Source organism: Parasteatoda tepidariorum, chromosome 6 (genome assembly GCF_982258835.1).
Source record: "Parasteatoda tepidariorum strain Cologne lab strain chromosome 6, Ptep-v5.0, whole genome shotgun sequence".
Lineage (NCBI taxonomy): Eukaryota > Metazoa > Arthropoda > Arachnida > Araneae > Theridiidae > Parasteatoda > Parasteatoda tepidariorum.
Window position 1 is genome coordinate 69,218,327 of NC_141760.1, and position 21,550 is coordinate 69,239,876.

Consider the following 21,550-nt stretch of genomic DNA (forward strand, 5'->3'; position numbering starts at 1 on the left):
TGAGCACAGAAAAAAAACCGCAGGCACTTTCAGAAATAAAATTCTAACCTTTGTTGATTCATCAATCTTTGAGATGTATTTGATAATTGTGAGAATCATTTCGTCATGAAATCACATGATTCGTGACAAAACGAGAAATCTCAAATGTATGACAAGACTAAACGATCCAAAATAAAGTGAAGAAACCTGCCGACGTGTCCGTATTGTGCCCAAATTACCAGAAAGAACCCGGTTTTGAACCCCGCTTCAAGCGTGGGTGAAATTTATCTCTGTTCGTCCTTCTTGTCTCACGTGTTATGCGACTTTGATTCACTTATATGATGCCCACGATAAAAATAATTAGAAAAATTAAATACTTTGCTTGATAAAAAGTGTTTCTTTTTTTCTTAGAAAAAAATAGAATACAAGATATTTCTTTAATTTTGAGCTCTTTTTATTTCTTTGATTTTAACGAAGTTATTGAGTAATTTCTTTGATTTTAACGAAATAATTTTTTAAGAATTTTTTACAGTGTACTACATTTCAAAGCAACAATTATTTTTCTATGTTAAAAAATGTATATTTTATATGTGCTGTAAAAACCCGGCATTTTTTGTGGTGACCCAATATTCTTCACATTTTTACAATCATAAGTTATAATCAATTACGCGCAATTTAATCTATACCCTAAACAAAGATTGCATGACTAATCTAAATTTTTGATTATGCCGAGCAATCGATGCATTCCAACGCAATAATCATAACAGAGCAATACATTTCAGCTTGGTGGTCAACAAGCATAAACCTTGTTAATTCACACTACCATGAGAATGTTGTAGATATGTTCCTTTGTCTCCACTCTCATGAATTTTAAATTATTTAATCTTTGCGGACAACTGCTCATTCTGAATAACTGAATTGACAGAAATATTACCAAATAGAGTTCGGGATTGATTATGTGTATCATAACTGATAAAGGCGCATAAAATATTTGCATTAAACAAGAGGACATCAGCGTCGTTTTGAGCCCATGATTTATGTCAAATAATATCTCCAAGTTTGGAAGATATATGCTTCGATGATTTTCTCTGTGATGGTTTATATCTAGAGAATGATAACAGTCGAAACATTAAGTCCTTTGAAATTAGACTACGTAGCATGGATATAATCTATATTTATTTATAGATAAGTACTTGCTTCTATATACGACTATTTTTGCTGAAAATAAATTTATTTATGCTTTCAAAATTGAACCTGTATTGAATAGATTGTGTTTGCGCAGAAACTTGCTCTACCCTTAAATCATGTAACTATGGTAGCAAAATACCTTGCCTCAAGTTTTTGAACACTCTGAATGATTAAAATTATAAGTAAAATTTGAAATATATATATATATATATATATATATATATAAATATATATATATATATATATATATATATATATATATATATATATATATATATATATATATATATATATATATATATATATAAACTAAACCTAAGCGGCACGACATCCCATAGAGGGCCAAGGCCTACTGTGCCCATCTCAGTTTTCTTGATATATACCCAAAATTATTATGAAGAAGTAGAGCATTATTAATTTAATAAAAACAAAAGAAAGAGAATGAAAATGAATATAAATATGACTATTTACGTCATATTAATGAATATAAATATGACGATTTAATATATAAATATATCTGGTTTCAAGCAGTTTAATACAATAGGCGTGGTTGAAAATAATTATGCCATTCTCCAACATTTAGCGCTTTTTTGTTTTCGTTTTTGTTTGGCATCTTAAACTAGATATTGCAATATCTGTTAACTGAAAGTCGATTTTATTATATATTTTAATAATAAAGAAATATATTTTAGAAAAAATGTAAATTTTTGAATCATTTCCCAGTAGTTCAATTTTTAGCATTGGAAACAAATCTCTGAAAGAAGTCACTCGCAATTTCAATCCATATTTCTGCTTGAAAACTCAATTTGTAATAAATGCTATATTATTTAAAATGAACTTATAACCCTAAATAACGTTTCCTTTACCTACAGTGGTGGCCAAAAGTGTGGACACTTTTTTAAAGTTTCATGTTTTTCAACTTCGTGTGCTTGTAGAATATATTAATTTTCACTTAAATACAAACGTTTATATATCAAATTGAAGGTAATTTAATGTAGAATTTAATAATAAGTACAGTATTACAATATCTGTATTACAAAAAATGTTATACAATTAATAGTAAGATCTATCTTAGATTTGCATTTTTTAAAGTGATACTTGCACAATCAATACTTAGTAGGATAACCCTTAATTTTTAAGACAGCTTCACAGCGTTTTTTCATCGAGTGAATGAGTGTTTGGAGTTCATCTTTCGTAATCACATGGTGCCAAGAATCAATTATAGCTTCACTTAGTTGTCTTTTATTGGATGGATGTTTTTTTCGTACAAGAATTTTCAAACGTTGCCACAAATTTTCAATTGGATTGAGATCAGGGCTGTTTCCTGGCCATGGTAATATATCTATGCCTTTATTTTGAAAGCATGCTTTGCATACTTTTGCTGTGTGGCATGGAGCTGAATCCTGCTGAAAAATAAGTGGTTCGTTGTTGGGGAAGAGATCCCTGATGGAAGGTATCAATTTTGGTTTCAGGACAGTTTCGATGTATTTTTTGGCATTCAGGATGCCAAATCAGGCCGAAAAAAATGCACAAGTGCTACTACCGATAGAAAAATTAAATGGCTATGCCTTCAAGATAGAAAAATGTCATCAGATGCCATTAGATGTGAAATGAATGCAGCCGGTATTGCAGTAAGTTCAAGACCAATAAGAAGAAACTTATCAGGATTTGGACTACAAGCTAGAATTCCAAGGAAAAAACCATATTTAAATCAAAAGCAACGCGAAAAACGAGTTAAGTCGGCAAAAGAACACATTAAATGGTCAGAAAATCAATGGAAGCAAGTAATCTTGAGTGATGAGAGTAAAATATCGCTCTTTGGAAGTGATGGTAGAAAATACGTGAGACGTAGAGTAGGTGAAGCGCTTCATCCTGATTGCATTGAAGCAACTACTAAAAATCCAACAAATGTCATGATTTGGGCATGTATATCTGCAGATGGTGTGGGCCGAATTCAAGTGAATGCCAAAAAATACATCGAAACTGCCCTGAAACCAAAATTGATACCGTCCATCAGGGATCTCTTCCCCAACAACGCACCACTTATTTTTCAGCAGGATTTAGCTCCATGCCACACAGCAAAAGTATGCAAAGCATGCTTTCAAAATAAAGGCATAGATATATTACCATGGCCAGGAAACAGCCCTGATCTCTATCCAATTGAAAATTTGTGGCGACGTTTGAAAATTCTTGTACGAAAAAAACGTCCATCCAATAAAAGACAACTAAGTGAAGCTATAATTGATTCTTGGCACCATGTGATTACGAAAGATGAACTCCAAGCACTCATTCACTCGATGAAAAGACGCTGTGAAGTTGTCTTAAAAATTAAGGGTTATCCTACTAAGTATTGATTGTGTAAGTATCACATTAAAAAAATGCAAATCTAAGATAGATCTTACTATTAATTGCATAACTTTTTTTGTAATACAGATATTGTAATACTGTCTTTATTATTAAATTTTACATTAAATTACCTTCAATTTGATATATAAACGTTCGTATTTAAGTGAAAATTAATATATTCTACAAGCACACAAAGTTGAAAAACATGAAACTTTCAAAAAGTGTCCACACTTTTGGCCACCACTGTATATAACAGTTATTATACGTCATGATTTTGTATAAAAAATTATGGTGGGAAATTTTTAATTACACTTGACCAGTAAACTTTCGAGAATAAGTCAATTAAGAATTCAATTAAGATGAACTATCATAAGTAAAAATGTTAAGCTAAATACAAGATGGAAAAAATAATTTTAACAGTTCTATATCAATGCTCTTTTTATATTTCTCCAAAAATACTATTAGAGCCATTTTATAACTTTAGAAATGTTTAAATCATGACATTGCTTATACATATCAACGAATTTTAGAGGTTTCAGGGACCAAAAAATAAATCACAAACGGAAAGTAATGTTTCGTAACACCTTATGACAAAAAAAATTTAGTTATAGATCTGTAACCTGATACAGTTATTTTGGTTATTACATGCAACAATTACACGAAGCGAAAGATTAGCTTAAATATTTAAGGGAATATGGACATTTTTTTTTAATTTTTAGTTCTGATTTTTTACTATAATATTACAAATATTCAATAAAATTAAACAAAATTTTTAGAGCAATTTTAAACTACTTTCAAAATTTTGACATTAAAAGTTGAGAAAGGTTCGTTTAAAACCGCGCATGATAAGAGTAATAAAACGAATTATTTTACACTGCTAAAAAACGGGAAAAGTTTTTTAAAAAAATTCTTTTGTTGTGAATCGTACTTAGTAACTAATGAAAAAATAGTCCGATTTGAACATTTTAAAAATTTGAAAAGATTTAGGCAATTTTCAAAGTAGTTTTCGTATTTTTTTAAAAAAAAATTGAAAATGATAAGAGGTTTTCTGCATATACTATTTTGTATCATAAGATAGAATTGAATAACAATAATTTACAATAAATGCTCATACACCAAAATGTGATTTAATAAGGAAAGAATACAAAGGAAAAAATAATACTTTCATTGGTGACAATCCCCAACAATGTCGGGGTCATTTTTAATGAATCTTGTTTAATAATTAAAGCCCGGAATTTCAGGCAATAAAAAATGCAAAAATAGGCAGGCAAAAAGGCATTTAAAAAGTTTGAAATAGGCACTTAAAAAAGGCACTTAAAATTGGAGCAAAATGTTAGTTGGTAATGCCTAAAAGCCCATATAGGTATCCAAGGTATAAAAAAAGTTGCTAGAAATATCCGGTATACCTACATATTCATTTTACTCGACTGTCGTAGCAATAGTACAAAAGAAGTGGACATAATTGCGCAAAATAAAAATTGAAAACTCATACTTACAATAATATTGTATGCAAATTTATTCTGATTGGTTGTTGTTGCACATCACAACTAGATGCTTTTCGAATTTTCAAAAGAGAAATTTTGTCTCCTGTCTGTCAATATAGTTTTAAACAAAGAGAAGGATCTTTCTACTTCGACAGAGGTTATGGGCGCGTACCTAAAACAACTTGCCATGGTAGGAGATATGGTAAGTTCAACTGTAGTATCACCAGAAAGTACTTTTGCAATGTCCTTGATGCATTCAAAGTCTGTATTTGCAGAGATGACGTTTTCACATTTCTTCCTTATTCTGTCACCAGCTGGTTCAGGCACAGACAATACTTCTTCAATAGTATTGTCGAAAATCTTTAGTGACTCGGACAAAGACATATTTCTTTTTTCCATGTGCTCAATAGCTCCAGGGAGCTTCCCAAAATAAGTTGAAATAAAAGTCAGTTAATTTTTTATTTTAGAACTGTTATGCAGACTTTTACTTTTTCTAATGGATATTGCCTCTTCATCCGAAAAGCTGGTAAGGACTCGAGTAACTTCCTCAAAATTTGTGCAGTAGTATGAGACTGCTGAAATCCATGTTCCCCATCTGGTAAGGATCGGTTTAGGAGGTAATTGAATGTCTGGTGCAATTTCTTTGAACACTTGAACTCTTGAAGGGGCTTTCACAAATACTTTTTTCACACTAAAAACAAGCGAGTCTACCTCTGGATAGAGACCTTTTACTTCCTCTGCTATCCTGTGCAATGCTTGAGCAAGGCACGTTAGATGGATCATATTAGGAAATAAAACTTTTACGTCATTTCCAGCTTTAAGTGTGTTCTGCATTCTATTCTCTATTCAAACAACACTGTCAATCTCATGGGCAGAAAAATGTCTTTCACCTGCCTTGCTCACTCAAGCACGAGTACCCTATCAGCTCAGATGAATAGCCATTGTACAATGCGAGGGGTGACCACTGCCTCAGAGGGAGGGAGTTGTCCCAAAAGGAATTAAGTCCTAATATCTATAAATGCATTACAATACGTCGGATGACAGTCAACCATTTCTGTACTTCAAAATTTATGCTCGGTCAAAAGTACAAAAAGCTTTGCAGAAAAATTTTAAATGAGACAGAAATAGGCATTTATGAACAAAAGGAAAGAAAAAGGCATTTTCAGAATAAAACGTTTAAAAAAGGCAGAAAAGGGCATTTATGGCATTTTGCCTGAACTTCCGGGCTCTATTATTAATGCATAATGAAATATGTAGAAAACCTCCTATCATTTTGTGCATTCTTTCAGAAAGTACTTAAACTACTTCGAACATTTCTTGAAACTTTTAAAATTTTTAAGATATTCAAATCGAAACTGCTACATTATTTATTAAAACAATTGTTGTAATATTACACGTTTTATTTCCAAATTTCATCAATGCATATTTTTAAATTCGCATACCATGTACTACATCACTTTAGCTCAAAATGTAAGCTTAAACGGAAAACAACATTTGACAGTTATGAGCAGCGTGCATGTAGTTTTGTCCTTATAACGTTAAACACGCCAACATAGCGTAAAAATGCATAGTATCTAAAATAAACGCGGGAATGCGCGGTTGTTTCAAATCTTATGAAAGTACATGGAGGTTAACCTAATTCCATTATCTTCCTATTATCAATGAAATAATTGCACGCCAGCAAAATTATTGTACAAAAGCAATTCCCTTAAATGATTTCAGCACAAAAAATAACAAGTTTATATGCTTAAAATATGTCGATACATTTGAGGTAAGCGAAGATAGCTCCTTTGAGATACTAATATTTTATTAAACATATTTACATTTATATACAAGTTGGTTTGATTTACAAGAAGCATCATCACAGCAGGTGATGAGAGAAATACTGACAGGCTGTCATGTGCGTGCTGGTATTTATACAATTCTAATATGATGACGTCAGAACTCTTATTTCAGTTCACTTCAAAAATAAGTAAAAACACAATTGATTAAAGACAAACAGATAACAATATGAAATAAACTTGATTTTACGATGAGCGGCGAACCTATCACCACACATTGTTTAAACTTATTAAAAACAAACTTTTCCAAGTATAGATACTTTTCTATGGAAAAACAGAAGAAATAAAAATATAAGTTCTAAATGAATTTTAATGCAGCGTGATACGCCTTCTAGCTTAATATTTCAAAACGTCAAAATATTCAAACTAGATCCTCTTGTCAAAAATAAACTTATATTTTTTTAAATCCCAAGAAAGTTCCATTTTTCTGCGAAACCACATGAAATCGTGATTTTAACAAGCACAGTCTGACAATAAATCTGACATATTTTCAAAACCAAATATGTTTATGTTTATACTGAGGGAGGAAATGCTATTAACTCTTTTTTTTAGACACAAAACCTATCAAATGGCACTTTCTAAACCCCTCCTCACTCAAGTGGAAATACTTGTCGAGAAATCAAACTATTCGCATACGACTTTTCAACTCCCATTCCCATTCCATGGCGACAAACTTCAGACAAAAGTCTTTTCCAAAAAATCCTTTTTTTTGGAATTGAAGTCCACTAACATATTCCTCACCCCCTGTGCCTTCCCATAGTGATTTATGTCATCCCATTCAGGATCACATCCATCTCCCTGAAAATTGACACTTCACGTCCCGGTGCATAAACCTAAACCGGAGGAATTTTCCTTTTCAACTTTTATATGCCTTCTCGTCTACTCTTTTTTTATTTAATTCTTTTTTGTATTGTGTGCCTTCACACACTTGGAATTCCCAGCGGTTTTTGATCACCTAAGGGCTCCATTCGATAAAGAACGATTTTTTTTTATGTCCAAGACAACAAATCGCCAGATTCTCCGCACCAGGGAATTAAATATCGAATTCACGTTACGGTTTGTAGCAGATTAGAGAAGAAGATAATAAGCTAGAGTAAACATAGGAGTAAAAGGGTAAGAGTAGCAACATAATTGATTGGCGTCATTTCTTTCAGTTCAGTGCCCAAACTTGCCTCTTTTAGACACATTTTAATCGACTTACAGGGAACTTGATAGATAATTCGATATAAAGCCCAGAAAATAACTATACATCAAGTACGACGTTTTCAGTAGATTCAGAAAGACAGCTTTTTTCCGATACGTTCCATTTATATAAAAAGTATAAAACATAGTTTCGTTTCTGGGATGTATATCATCATGAATTTTAAAATATGGATTAAAATGACTATTATTAAAAAAATTAAACATAAGAAATATAGCATAAATTCGCTTAGAATTTATTAACTTGATAAGCAAAAATATAGTATAATTTTATATTTTTTTAAGATTCGTGGCAAAAATGTTATTCAAGTCATAAGAATAAATTTCCATGTCTTTACTCCAATCTTGTGTGTTTGTTCGTGAATATGTCAATGTTTTATTATGTAAGAATTGAAAAAAAATTCGACTACCACAGCATATAAATTATTTAAATAGATATAAGAGATGAGAGGCACGAATGTGCATATGTTCCTGTGTTTTAATTAAAAAATTTCACTTAAGTTTATTTTAACTGAAAAAAAATATTTAACGTAACCCAAACTATTTGGTTGGAGCGCTTGTTCCTCTAGAATAACTTGGGGTATAAAAATTGCGATAAGGACAAATAGAAAATCAGACTTTAGTACAATGTAAAAAATTCCGATAAAGCTTGTCCATAATATTTTTAAATTCTTCAGTTTTTAAGTCAAATTTTTCAAAGTACGTCATGCATCAATAAAATATATAAATGAGATTTATTAGAAATTTGATATGTGCAGTATATTAACAGGTTATTTTTTATGTTACAGATAAATTGCGAAAAAATATTTTACTTAACAGAAACAATGTTTATTTTTTTTAATTACGATTCCAGTATATTGTTTTGCTATCTGCGAAGACTTTAAACGACGTTTTAATTACAAAATCTTCTAATAAAAGGTATGCTTATTAAAATACCGTAAAAGTAATAAATTTTCATGAAGGCAATAAAAGTTTTTTTTTTAACGAATATTGGATTTTGAATCACACACATTCGCAAAAGTGATTGCTCAAAATCAATACGATGTAATGATTAGAATAGCCTAAGAAAAATTGAGATAGAAAAATAAAAAGAAAAAAATCCCTTATTTAAATAATAAAATAACATAAGAATTTTTGATTACTTAATATAAAACAACATCTTATCTACATGTTATCAGACATTAATAATTATGGTTATAACAAAAATATGAACAACTGTATAAATTTAAAACCTCTGCATGATTTGAAAGAAGCTGAAATTTTAAAAAAAGTGCTACGTTTACAAATAAAAAAAGTAATAAAATTTCAATACATAAAATTTTTATGTGGCATTATAAAGTTAAAATATATTGAATTTCCATGTATCATATCATATTCTAACATATTCTTGAACAGTAACTTTACTCTCCCAAAAGTTTAATGAAAACATCATACATTATAATTCTCAAAGTGGTGAATTTAAAAAACAATACCACCAATCTCGTATTACTGGTAATAATTTTCATTTTTCCAAATTAAAAAATATCACAGAAAAAAAAATACATTTTATCTTTACACAATTATTACATTTTCATGGGAGCTTTGGAACTGTAAGATACAATCTTATTAAATTCATTTGTTTAAATATTTTTTAAAAGTATTGTGCTTCAATGCAGCCTAGATTTAGTATTAAACAATTTAGAAACATATACTAGCTGAATAACAGTCTTTTGTCAGGGAGAAATAGAAGACGTGTGAAAAGGGTGGGAAATCAATAAATTAGTAGCGAACAAAACTATAAAATTAAACTAAAAGACGTAACTAAACTAAAATCACAAAACTAAAAACATACATTAACACATTCAACTAATCAAAACAAGTTCAAATTTCAAAATGTATTAATACATGCTGCCCTTCCTAGTGGCTTTACGTGATTAGATTCATTAAAACAAGTTTTTAGTAATTCATATTATAAAAATTTAATATAGCCAAAATATTCATGTGCCAATTCATATAGCCTAAATTAACCTTCATCAATCAGTTTTCTCCTTGTACTTATTCCCTTCAAGGAGCTGAAAAACCATTTTTTGCACAGTATCTATTTTTAAACTGCATATGATTGGTGCAGTTTTCACAGATGCAAAATATACTATTACATTGTACCAATATTTCATATTTAGTACCATTGAAAACTGCATCAATTAATAACAGTAGTGAAATTAATTAAAAAAATCAACATATTTCCATTAAATTCACTATTTAGTGCATATCTTACTTAATTAGCACATATTTCCAAAATTAAAGCATCATCATTAATGTTACCATTTAAATATTTGAAAAAGCAGAATCTTCTTCAGTTAATTTTTAACATTATTGTTAAAACCAATTATAAAATTCCGTTTTTCAAATGTGTCTCCTGGACGATCTAGTTGAAACTTTACAACGATTTTCAGAATCGATTGTCAAAATTATCACTTTCATATGGTGTCCGGAATTCAGGACGAAAATGTAAATGATTCTGGAGTTATAATAAAGACACATGGGACGCACTAACACGCAGGCAAACCCTCTTCATTTTATTATAGATATATATTATGTATTTAAAGTAGAGTTTTTATAGTTATTTTTATAGCACGATAATGAGGCAATTTAAAGTCTCTAATCTATCGAAATAAAATGAGGAGTGTATGTATTTGGGTTTATGCGTGTGTTCTAGTTGACGGTCTAGTTGATCTAGGGGGCGATCTAGTTGAAACTTTACAACGATTTTCAGAATCGATTGTCAAAATTATCACTTTCATATGGTGTCCGGAATTCAGGACGAAAATGTAAATGATTCTGGAGTAATAATAAAGACACATGGGACGCACTAACACGCAGGCAAACCCTCTTCATTTTATTATAGATATATATTATGTATTTAAAGTAGAGTTTTTGTAGTTATTTTTATAGCACGATAATGAGGCAATTTAAAGTCTCTAATCTATCGAAATAAAATGAGGAGTGTATGTATTTGAGTTTAAGCGTGTGTTTCTCTCTTATAGCTCAAGAATTGTTCGCTCTATCATCCTGAAATTTGGGTGAAATTTAGTCCTGAATTTTTATATTTTTAAGTTGTTCGTTCGGTAGAGCAGTTAGAAAAAAGGATTTTTCTCACTGATAAAGTGTTAGTCAGTAGTTTAAATTAAATTACAGATGAATATATTTTTTCAAATATTTTAAAAATAGCATTAGTGAATTTTGATAACTTATTGCTCTATGTAATAGTCAGTAGTTTAAATTAAATTACAGATAAAGATATTTTTTCGAATATTTTAAAGATAGCATTAGTGAGGTTTGATGGCTTATAGCTCTGTGTGATTAAAAAATGGAGTTTATTAGTAGTGGAAAATTGGGGCTCAAGTCGCAGTCATTGACCCCGAGTCGATGTGACAGTATACTCATGGGGCTCATGTCGCAGTCATTGACCCCGAGTCGATGTGACAGTATACTCATGGGGCTCATGTCGCAGTCATTGACCCCGAGTCGATGTGGCAGTATACTCATGGGGCTCATGTCGCAGTCATTGACCCCGAGTCGATGTGGTTGTATACTCATGTGGGGGGGGGGGTCATGATCGCAATTCAATGACTTTTAATTTAAACTACGTGGCTCCACCTGGTGGTTCTATCAAATACTAAAACTTATAAAGTGAAACATGCTTTTTTTTTCGAACTCCTTATTCGCTGTTCATGTCGCCCTCTAGCGAGTGGAATTGATACTATATTTTTAAGTGATATATAATATTTAAAAATAATGCGTAAATAAAGAAATTTCCACCAAGATTTGAACCAGCAACCTCCTTGGTTCTGTGTAAAATGCATTCGTAGCATGCTGATTTACACTAACCAATATGCTATGAAAGCATATGAAAGGAAGAAAAAATAAGAGTTTTCATTTCATTATATCTATTACTTTATACTCCTGGAAAAACTTTTATTTTTTCTTCCTTTCATATGCTTTCATAGCATATTGGTTAGTGTAAATCAGCATGCTACGAATGCATTTTACACAGAACCAAGGAGGTTGCTGGTTCAAATCTTGGTGGAAATTTCTTTATTTACGCATTATTTTTAAATATTATATATCACTTAAAAATATAGTATCAATTCCACTCGCTAGAGGGCGACATGAACAGCGAATAAGGAGTTCGAAAAAAAAAGCATGTTTCACTTTATAAGTTTTAGTATTTGATAGAACCACCAGGTGGAGCCACGTAGTTTAAATTAAAAGTCATTGAATTGCGATCATGACCCCCCCCCCCACATGAGTATACAACCACATCGACTCGGGGTCAATGACTGCGACATGAGCCCCATGAGTATACTGCCACATCGACTCGGGGTCAATGACTGCGACATGAGCCCCATGAGTATACTGTCACATCGACTCGGGGTCAATGACTGCGACATGAGCCCCATGAGTATACTGTCACATCGACTCGGGGTCAATGACTGCGACTTGAGCCCCAATTTTCCACTACTTTTATTGCCTGTTCTTTAATTATTTTTATTAGATATATCATATAAACTAAATTATCAATTTGAACTTGGAAGCATAGGCAGACTACGTCAACATGAAAGCATAAAAAATATCTGAAATCAGAAGCAAAATGTATAATACTTTAGGTAATTGGTTATTCAAAAAACGACCCTAATACTGTGTAGTTTTAATACCGATATTTTAGAAATAAGTGTCTTACGGCCTCTCGAAAAAGATATTTACTGAAGAAAACTACTTGATAGTGATAAATTTCGACTATCATTAGTTTGCCACGAACAATAGCATATTGTCGAACTGATACCGAACACCATCGGTCCCTTCGCAGCCTGATCAAAGTGGTCACTCACCAGCACATTAACCTCAGCCAGTTATAATGTGATTAGATTTAGGTTTCCAACAAAAAAAAAACAAGGTGTAAAATACCATATCAGTGATATTGAACACAGATAATCTTTATTCTAATTCTATCAACTACAAAAAAGCGTGTTTCGTTTAATTTAATTACATAAATCCAAGAGACAGACAACAAACATTAAAAAAATTTATTATTGGAATTATTTTAGTTCTATTAATTGTGTCCGTATTTGCGTATAATGTTTGATTTAATACTAATGTTTAGATTTATTGGTTATTTTCTTTCTTTTTTATCCACCATGTAAAAAGAAGGGCTATTCAGCTTGTATAATAGTATAAAAGTAATTTATTTGACTAGATATAGTAGTCACAATTTCTTTAATACTGCAATGCATCTGATGTCTTGTAATTCAATAAAGTTTTCCTTCTGAGAACGGAAAAAGAAGAAACTACATGAAAGGAAAAGAATCTCTGCAAATATTAGTCAGGAAATGAATAACTAATACAGTTCAAGGATTAAAATTATAAAATTTTAGAATGCATGCATTTGAAAGAGATATTGAATGCCTTAGAGTCACGAAATTGTTAATATCCCGAACAAATATCCTTCATTTTGAAGTTAAATCTTCTCGGTTTATGAAAAAATATTAAAATATTTATAATACGCATGCTTTTAAATTACGGCACAAGAAGTTTAATTTAGAATAATTGGGAATATCTGCCATGGAATTTATTCTATAAATTAATCTGGAATCAAACTTAAGAAATTACTTGGTATTATTTTAACTGAAAAAATATATAAATCGACAATTGTCGACAAAATTTATTACGTGTCGCAATGCGTCTGCTGTGTCATATTTATGAATAGTTTGTTCTCTCGTGTTTGAACGAAGACAATCTGCATCGGAATAAACTCTGTAAATATTTGTTGGGAATTCAATTACTTACATTTCAATATATAAATTTTAACTATTTTCAGGCCGTTTTAAAATACGTGTGTTTAAAAAAAGTGACAAACAAACTTCAGCGATATAAAACCATGATAATATTCAAAATAAATATCCTTTATTTTGAAGAGAAGTATTTTCGATTACCGAAAAACGATAAAATATTTTAACAGACATGTGTTAAAAACATGTTGCTTTAAAATTAAATTTTGAACAGCTGCGAAAAGTTATTCACTTTAAAAATGTCTGGCATAAAAATTGTGACTATTTCTTTTTTTATATAAACATGAAGAATCTTTTATTTACCTATAAAAATAAGCAGTAAAGGTATAAATTCCTAAAACTTTACGACTTTTTAAAATAAGGATATTTAAATGCACATGCAATATTATTTTTCATTAAAGGAAAATTCTTTTACAGCAAGAAGAATTTTATTGCCTTTAGGAAGAAAACAATGCGAATTTAAAAGGGAAATAATTGCACGAAAGTTTAAAATTTATATTTTTAAAAGTAGGTTAATTAAGGAAAACAAGTTGGCTTACATAATTATAGAAATTTTTTATTACATTAATAATTGATTCATCCATAGTGAATAAATGTTACTTATTTTAAATATAAAAATCAACTATTTCGTTCTACTATTATGAACGTACTTTGTTAATATAAAACTTAGCCATCAGCTTATGCTGTCATTCAAGAATAATTTAAGTACTATTATTATATTTTTAATAATTATAATTGTTTTAATATTTATAATAGTGTATGAGTAGATAATATTTATCTACACGAATCACTTTAAATTTTAAGAATATTGAAAAATATTGAACACAAATAAATAATAAAAGACAATCCAATGTGGTATGAAATAAAAACAAATTTTTGAATTGTTTAAAATTATTTACATTTGTTTTTTGAATTACTAGGTCCGAGCATTTCAAACTCTATTTTAAAGTTTTAATTTTTCATTATTTACAATAGTGTATGATTTTAAATTCTATTAATCGCGAATTCAAAAGTAATTAATTAAGTTTAATGTAATTATATTTTTGACATAGAAGATAGGTAGATACTTTATTTACGTCACACTGGAGCTGAACAATGGGCTATTGACGACGGTCTGAGAAACATCCCTGAGGATGATCTGAAGACATGCCATCGCAATTATGATCCCCTGCAGAGGTAGCCCGATCACCTGCGCGTGAACTCTAGCACTTTACGGTAGAGCAGTTTAACGAGGACCAATACAGCGCACCCTCAGTCCCTACGCAGGCTGATCAAAGTAGTCACCTACCCGCTTGCTGATCGCAACCAGTTATGTTCGACTTCGGTGTTCTACTGAGAACTGTGTCGTTGCGATCAGCCCAGTGCGAGATTTTGATATGGAAGAATAACAATGTTTTTAACCATAAAAATATTTGAATAATTTCATGAATATATAAATCCATATCTGGCTTTCCTTGTCATCAAAAAACCAATACTAAAACTTGAAACAGTCAATATGTTTTTCTTTCATGCTTATAGTTTCTAACATTTAAAAACAAAAATGAAAACCCGAATATTAAATTCACATTACTTCAATTTATGGAGTTAAAATTAACTCTAAAATGCAACCGATTCCAAATTTTGAACTGTGGCACACCACTGCAATTCAAATTTTCTACTCGATAGAAATTTGAATTCAAGATAAAGTACATCAATGTATGATCTGAATTTCTATTCGCCTTCATCGATCTTACTGAGTGGGATCGCGAGAGCGTCAAATAACACTTTGAATCTAAGGCAGCTAATCCATATGTAATGAAGAATTTAGAAGGAGGACACAACTTGGTGAATCCAGTCACTGCTTATGAAAAGAACTATTATCGGAGATATGCATTAGATAGTATCAAGTCGAAACTTTGATAGGTACTTAAAGATTTGCTGGGATTTTCGTTCGTTACTTTATAGATTCCAAGGGATATGTATTAAGTTGAATTATTTGACAAGTATATTAAGTTCAAATTTTTGGTTCATGTTTATGGAAAGCATAATAATGGTATGTATTAAAAAGGGATTCTTCATTTAAGTAATTGATATTGGTTTTGATCTTTATAAGCAGTGGATTTTTAATACCAAGTTTAATAACTTGGTTTAAATTTAGTTTGTAATTTCTAGTGGAATTTAAATCTTGTCCACTTAACTGTTAATTGGATTGTTGAACTAGCATTGATTAAAATCAACTTAAATTGAGTTTCCGCCTTCTTTTTTTAAGGAATAGGTATATTTATTTAAGCCATGCTCACAAGTGTACCAATAAGTTAATAAATAAAAAAGTACTACAAATATGAAGAAGCATTTTTCAACTGAATTGAAAATAATTAAAAAGACTTTTATTTAAAAGCAAAGTACACGAAATAGAAATTTAATTAAAATTGATTTTGAGTATTCTCATTTCCAAACGTAAAATATATAGCAGATTACTAACAATAAATGCTATTTTATATTTTAATAATTAAATGATAAATTTTTTCATTTGCAAAAAACGATGAATACTTAACTGAAAAATATAATTAAAACTTCTATGTTTAACCTTCGATTAGAAAAATAGAAAGATTCGATTAAAATATAAATTGATTCTAAATAAATATAAAATTATATAAATTGATTTTAAATAAACTTATTTCTATGTAAGTAAAAGTTCAAAATTCGTAAATTCATATTTTATAAAAAAAATTAAAAACTAATAAACTTTTTCAATCAATTTTCCCTGTTACGCATAAATCTTTCCAAAAGTGATTAACACTTTAATTTTTTTAATTCGTTTTCAATGATAAATTTAAGTTTAATTAGAGAAATTAGGAACTTTAATGAAAAAAAATATAACGCTGAACTATTTTGATAAAAGTAAAAATTAAATTGCAATCGGCTTATAAATTAAGCATAAGGTATATTTCTTTCGTTAGATAAATTATCTTTAATATTTCACAATTTGTAACAGGCAATTCTGATGATTTAAAACACACGATTCAAAACTAAAAAAAAAATCATAATTTATATTTAAAGGAAAATATTTCATTATTCATCTGTCATTATCGGTTGCAGATTGCGATGAAACAGTATTAATAAATACGTTACAATAAATACTAGATGCAATTGGTATGTCGAGTAAGTAAAAAATAAGACATGGTAATTAAGTTCGAAAAATAAAAACTTCTTCGAAAGAAAACTACATATTTTATTATCATTGCAATGATGTCCTACTGAAAATGTGACCTAATGCCACTCTATTAAAGATGATATTTTTTAAATGTCACAACTGGCACTACCCTCAGTAATGCTGGCTGATAAAAATTTAAAAACATTTTTAGGGAGATTAAACGTTAGAGTGAGAATCAAAAATTATATATATATATATACATATATATAAAATTTGCAATAATGAAGTATAGTAAGTAATGTGGTTAGAAAAGAACAAATGAATATATTATCATCATATAATACTTAGTGAGATTGTTATGAACTATAGATATCAAGTGATGAAACATACAGACAACTTATATAATATGAGAAATTGATTCCAAAAAAAAACTTGTATCTTAAAAAAGCCATAGATATGTGTTCCTTGAGGAAATATTTTTAATAAGAGTTATTTTCAAAAATTTAATAAGTCTTTATTTAAAATTAAATGCTTTAAATTAACTCCTACATATATTCTAAAATTATTAAACTATTCAAAATTATTGTGATATTAAAATATTATAACTATTTCACAAAATAAAACATCACTATTATTATGTGATACATTCTACTAACATACCACATATTTATTATTGCATCCTTAAATGAGCGTTTAATTTAGAAATAGGCTGTCATAATTTTTGTAAAGATTTTAAGATTTTTTTTAAATTTGTAAGCAATGAGTATACAATTTAATTTTATAGTAATTAAAATTAATACCTTTTGTATATCAAAAAAGGAATATTTTGGGCATAATTTTATAAAGAAGAAGAATATAAGAAATTAAAGTTTAACTTACTTGGCTCTTTGCAAAGATAAAATGAGAACATCAAATTTATAATTAATACAAGAGTCCACAAGCTTCCACAAAATTCCATTGCTAGTTAAATAAACCAAATGTTCCTGAAATTAAGTCAGAAACTCGTTTCAATGCTTCGAAAATTAATCAAAATTTGCATATCATGATTTTCTCATTTTCCCAGTTTTCCTTTCTCTTTAAATACTGTTAGAAACGCTAATTATTCAAATGTAATTTTTAATATATAATTTTTCTCATTTCTTCTAATATATATTTCCCTATTCAAATTTTAATTTCAGAAAAAGAAGTATTTTTATCATGTAATAAAATTATCAAATTTTTAATTCGAAAAATAAAAGTCTAATTGACTTATCCTTTGTACGATATATAATTTGATTAACAGGTGGTTATTCTTCCTGAAGATTTTTACAATTCAGCATTTTTGCAAGCGTTAAAAGTCAAATAAAATTCTCATTTGAAACTCTTTCTTTCGATAAATAAAAGAAATAAGAAAGATTTAAATCTCCAGAGAGTCCGGTAGCAATCGAAGGTTTCTTCTCCAGCGAAATTACAGAGCTACGTTCTTTTGCACGGTTGTAGGATCCAAAACTGTGTTAAGAAAGCGAATGATCGTTCAGCTACCAGCGGTCTCCGTGTTATTGACATTTCCGCTAGGTGGCGTTTCACACAAGTGCCATTTGTATCATTTATCAAGCGAAATTCTGTAAAAAGAGCACTCTCTGAAAATTCCAAGGGCTCTAATTCTTACTGAATAAGATTGTCGGTTGTTAAAAGGGAGAATATTTAAAAATCTATCATAAGAACTATTTTGTAAATGCCATGCTTCGCGATGAGGAAATGGAATATCAACTACTTTACAAGAATTAAAAGTGTATCATGCTCTCAAAACTTTAGCAAATTTTTTGTATCGATTTTAGTGGATGGCGTGACGCTAATAAACCCTTTCAATAATTTATTCAATTTTAAAAGCAATAATTGACTTATTTTTTAAAATATCAGATCTAAACTGAAATTCGATATTTATCGTAATTGAACATTGATATTTGTTGAACGATGTTTGATAAATATATTTAACAGTGCTTTAAATTTCTTCTTATTTCACATTACAGTAGGTACAGTAAACAGCATGAAAATATTTGAAAAGTTTTATTGTGTATTAAAAAAGTTAATCATCATTTAAGTCATAATTATGAGTTAAATATTAATATTATCATATCTAATTAAAATTCATTTCTATAGCAATATTCTATTTAAAATAAGTATAATTATGAACTGCACTAATTATGAAAGCTGTATTAATTTTGAAATGCATTTATCTGTACCATTTACTGCATACTAATTAAACTGATGATCCAGCATCTTATTTATGGCTCGTTAGTTTTTATATCATGCAGTGCAAGATACAGAAATGGAAATTAGTATCAGTTGACAAAATACCGATGTAAATTGAAATTTAGTCTGAGGCTATACTGCTTTGAAATTGAACAAAATTTTGTATTTCAGGTGAACTAATAAAATCGAATTATGAACTAATAGCAACTGAATTATTGTAAAGCAAGTTTTGATTTTACCTAACAAATAAAAATTTAAATACATTATAATGATTGAAAATGTTCTGTAAAGTATAGTATTTTTTACACCATGAATCATTTTAGTTTAACTATATTTAAAGTGTACAGTTGGAATAGATTGTTAAATAGATTTCAGATATATTTTCCCACCCAACCCTAGGCTTTAAAACACACGTTCTGTTGTTCCAAAAGAAACAGCAAACTTTGAAGTATTGTGAAGCAAAAATAATTTTGTTTTAAAGAATAAAAAAAAGTTCTTTCCTTTATCATAAATTTCTATACTAAATCCATGATCGTTTCTCGATTTAACATTCAAAATACTCTTTAAATTATTTGTATGTAAAGGTGAGAAAAAAATTTTTTTTTCCAACTCTAATCAATGTACTATCTTTGATACATTTGCTGGATGTCTTCTAAGATTACGAAAAACTCGTGAAATAATTCCTTATTGAAACTGCATTAATTATTATAATATTCGTAGTACCAAAATTATCTAAGCGTAACCTGCGTCAATATTTGTATGGCTATTTAATACCGTTATCCTAAACGAATAAGTTTGGTTCTCCATTTACTCTGATTTTTAGTACATATCTTATTTTTATTTTAATTTATACATTATATTAAAACTAACTAGCCATCGACATCAGTTGTGAATTTATGTGGTTTTGCAAAACGAATAATTGTCGTTTCCCTAATAACTTTGCTTAACAAAATTAAATAGCATTGGAGTCAGTAAGAACATGGAAATTTACGTTTCGTCTAAAGTAATTAGTACCAATTTTTCATTAGTTATTCCTTTCAATACTTTTTTTTTCATTTCAATTCAATTTCACAGTTGAATTTAAATAGTTTAATTTTAACGAAACATCATTTAAAAGATTTACTGTAAACTAAATAACTCTTGTGGATAACTTTTTAAATTATAAATTGATGACTTAGTTCACCAATTTTAAGATGTTAACTTTGATGACTGAATTTATCTCACTGGTGAATAAATAAATTTAAGCATTTAAGTACGTATAATAAATTCTTCGTTTGATCATATAGAGCTATAAGCTAGCAAACAGCACAGTAAAGCTTAACGTATTTAGAAAGCATAAAATCGCCTATAGTTTGATTTTAAACAGTGTCTAACGCTTAATCAGTAAAAAAATTACATTTTTCAACATTCTCCCTCTAAGGATTCAATTGAATTTTCGAGCCAATTTTAGAATTAAAGCTAAAATTTGCCCTAGCAACCGTTGTTTAGATTTCATGGCGATAGAACAAATGGTTTTGGAGACACAGACAGATATGAGAGAGACAAAAAATATGCTTTATTTTATTATTAAAGATTTATATTTCCACACCAACTTTTATCTATCTCATTGTGCTTCCATTTAAGGCTTAATTAAATGTTTTAAGTGTTCAATTCCAAATCACTTACGTTATGTGAGAGTAAAATTAAGTGTTTTACATCAAGGTAAAGCATTTAACACAGAATAAGTATTAAATTACTGATATTTTCGAATATCTTTTTTTATTTGAAAGAAGTACAAAACGCCTATGCATTTCAATATAAGTGCTAATGAGGAATAAAAAAGTTGAACCTTTTAAATATTTTGTATCCTGAAAGAAACGTTTAGACGCGAATAGTTATATTTGTTTTTCCTATTCTTTCCTTTATCACATTATTGAAAAAAAAATGTATGAATAATTTTATTGTGAGCTCTATAAGTGACAAATACAAAGAAATAATTCAATTCTTTTTTTTATTCTTCAGTTATTTGTTTTATTTACGGATCAATGTTATAGATGTAAAATAAGGCATTTACTATTTACTTTTTTTGTAGTCAATGCGACTGTTTTTCAGGATGCGTAATTGTAATAGGATATCAAGCTTGCATTAACTATATATAAAAAAATAAAAATTGAGTGAAAATTTCTTACGTTTTTAATTCCGAGCTTTTTTTTTCATTTTTGAATTGCTTTTCTTGCGTGTTTCTTTCATAATATTTTCCCTAGCGACGATGAATAAAAATACTGCGTGCGGGGACTGACTTCAAACAGAAAGTGAACAGTTTTTGCAAAAATTGCAAAGTGT

At 29.2% G+C, this 21,550-nt stretch overlaps 1 protein-coding gene across 4 annotated transcripts in view; it reads right to left on the minus strand.

Annotated features, from left to right (window-relative positions):
- Window positions 1–21,550, minus strand: part of LOC107453431 (adhesion molecule nephrin) — a 278,090-nt gene that overhangs the window by 186,249 nt on the left and 70,291 nt on the right. For 3 of the 4 annotated variants that reach the window (XM_016070260.4, XM_043040896.3, XM_043040897.3), the window contains exon 1: window positions 17,876–18,503. In XM_016070260.4, coding sequence (XP_015925746.4) covers window positions 17,876–17,954 — 79 coding nt within the window. In that variant the 5' untranslated portion in view covers window positions 17,955–18,503. Of the gene's footprint in view, window positions 1–17,875; window positions 18,504–21,550 lie in introns of those variants that run through there. The other variant, XM_087166005.1, reaches the window with a different exon arrangement.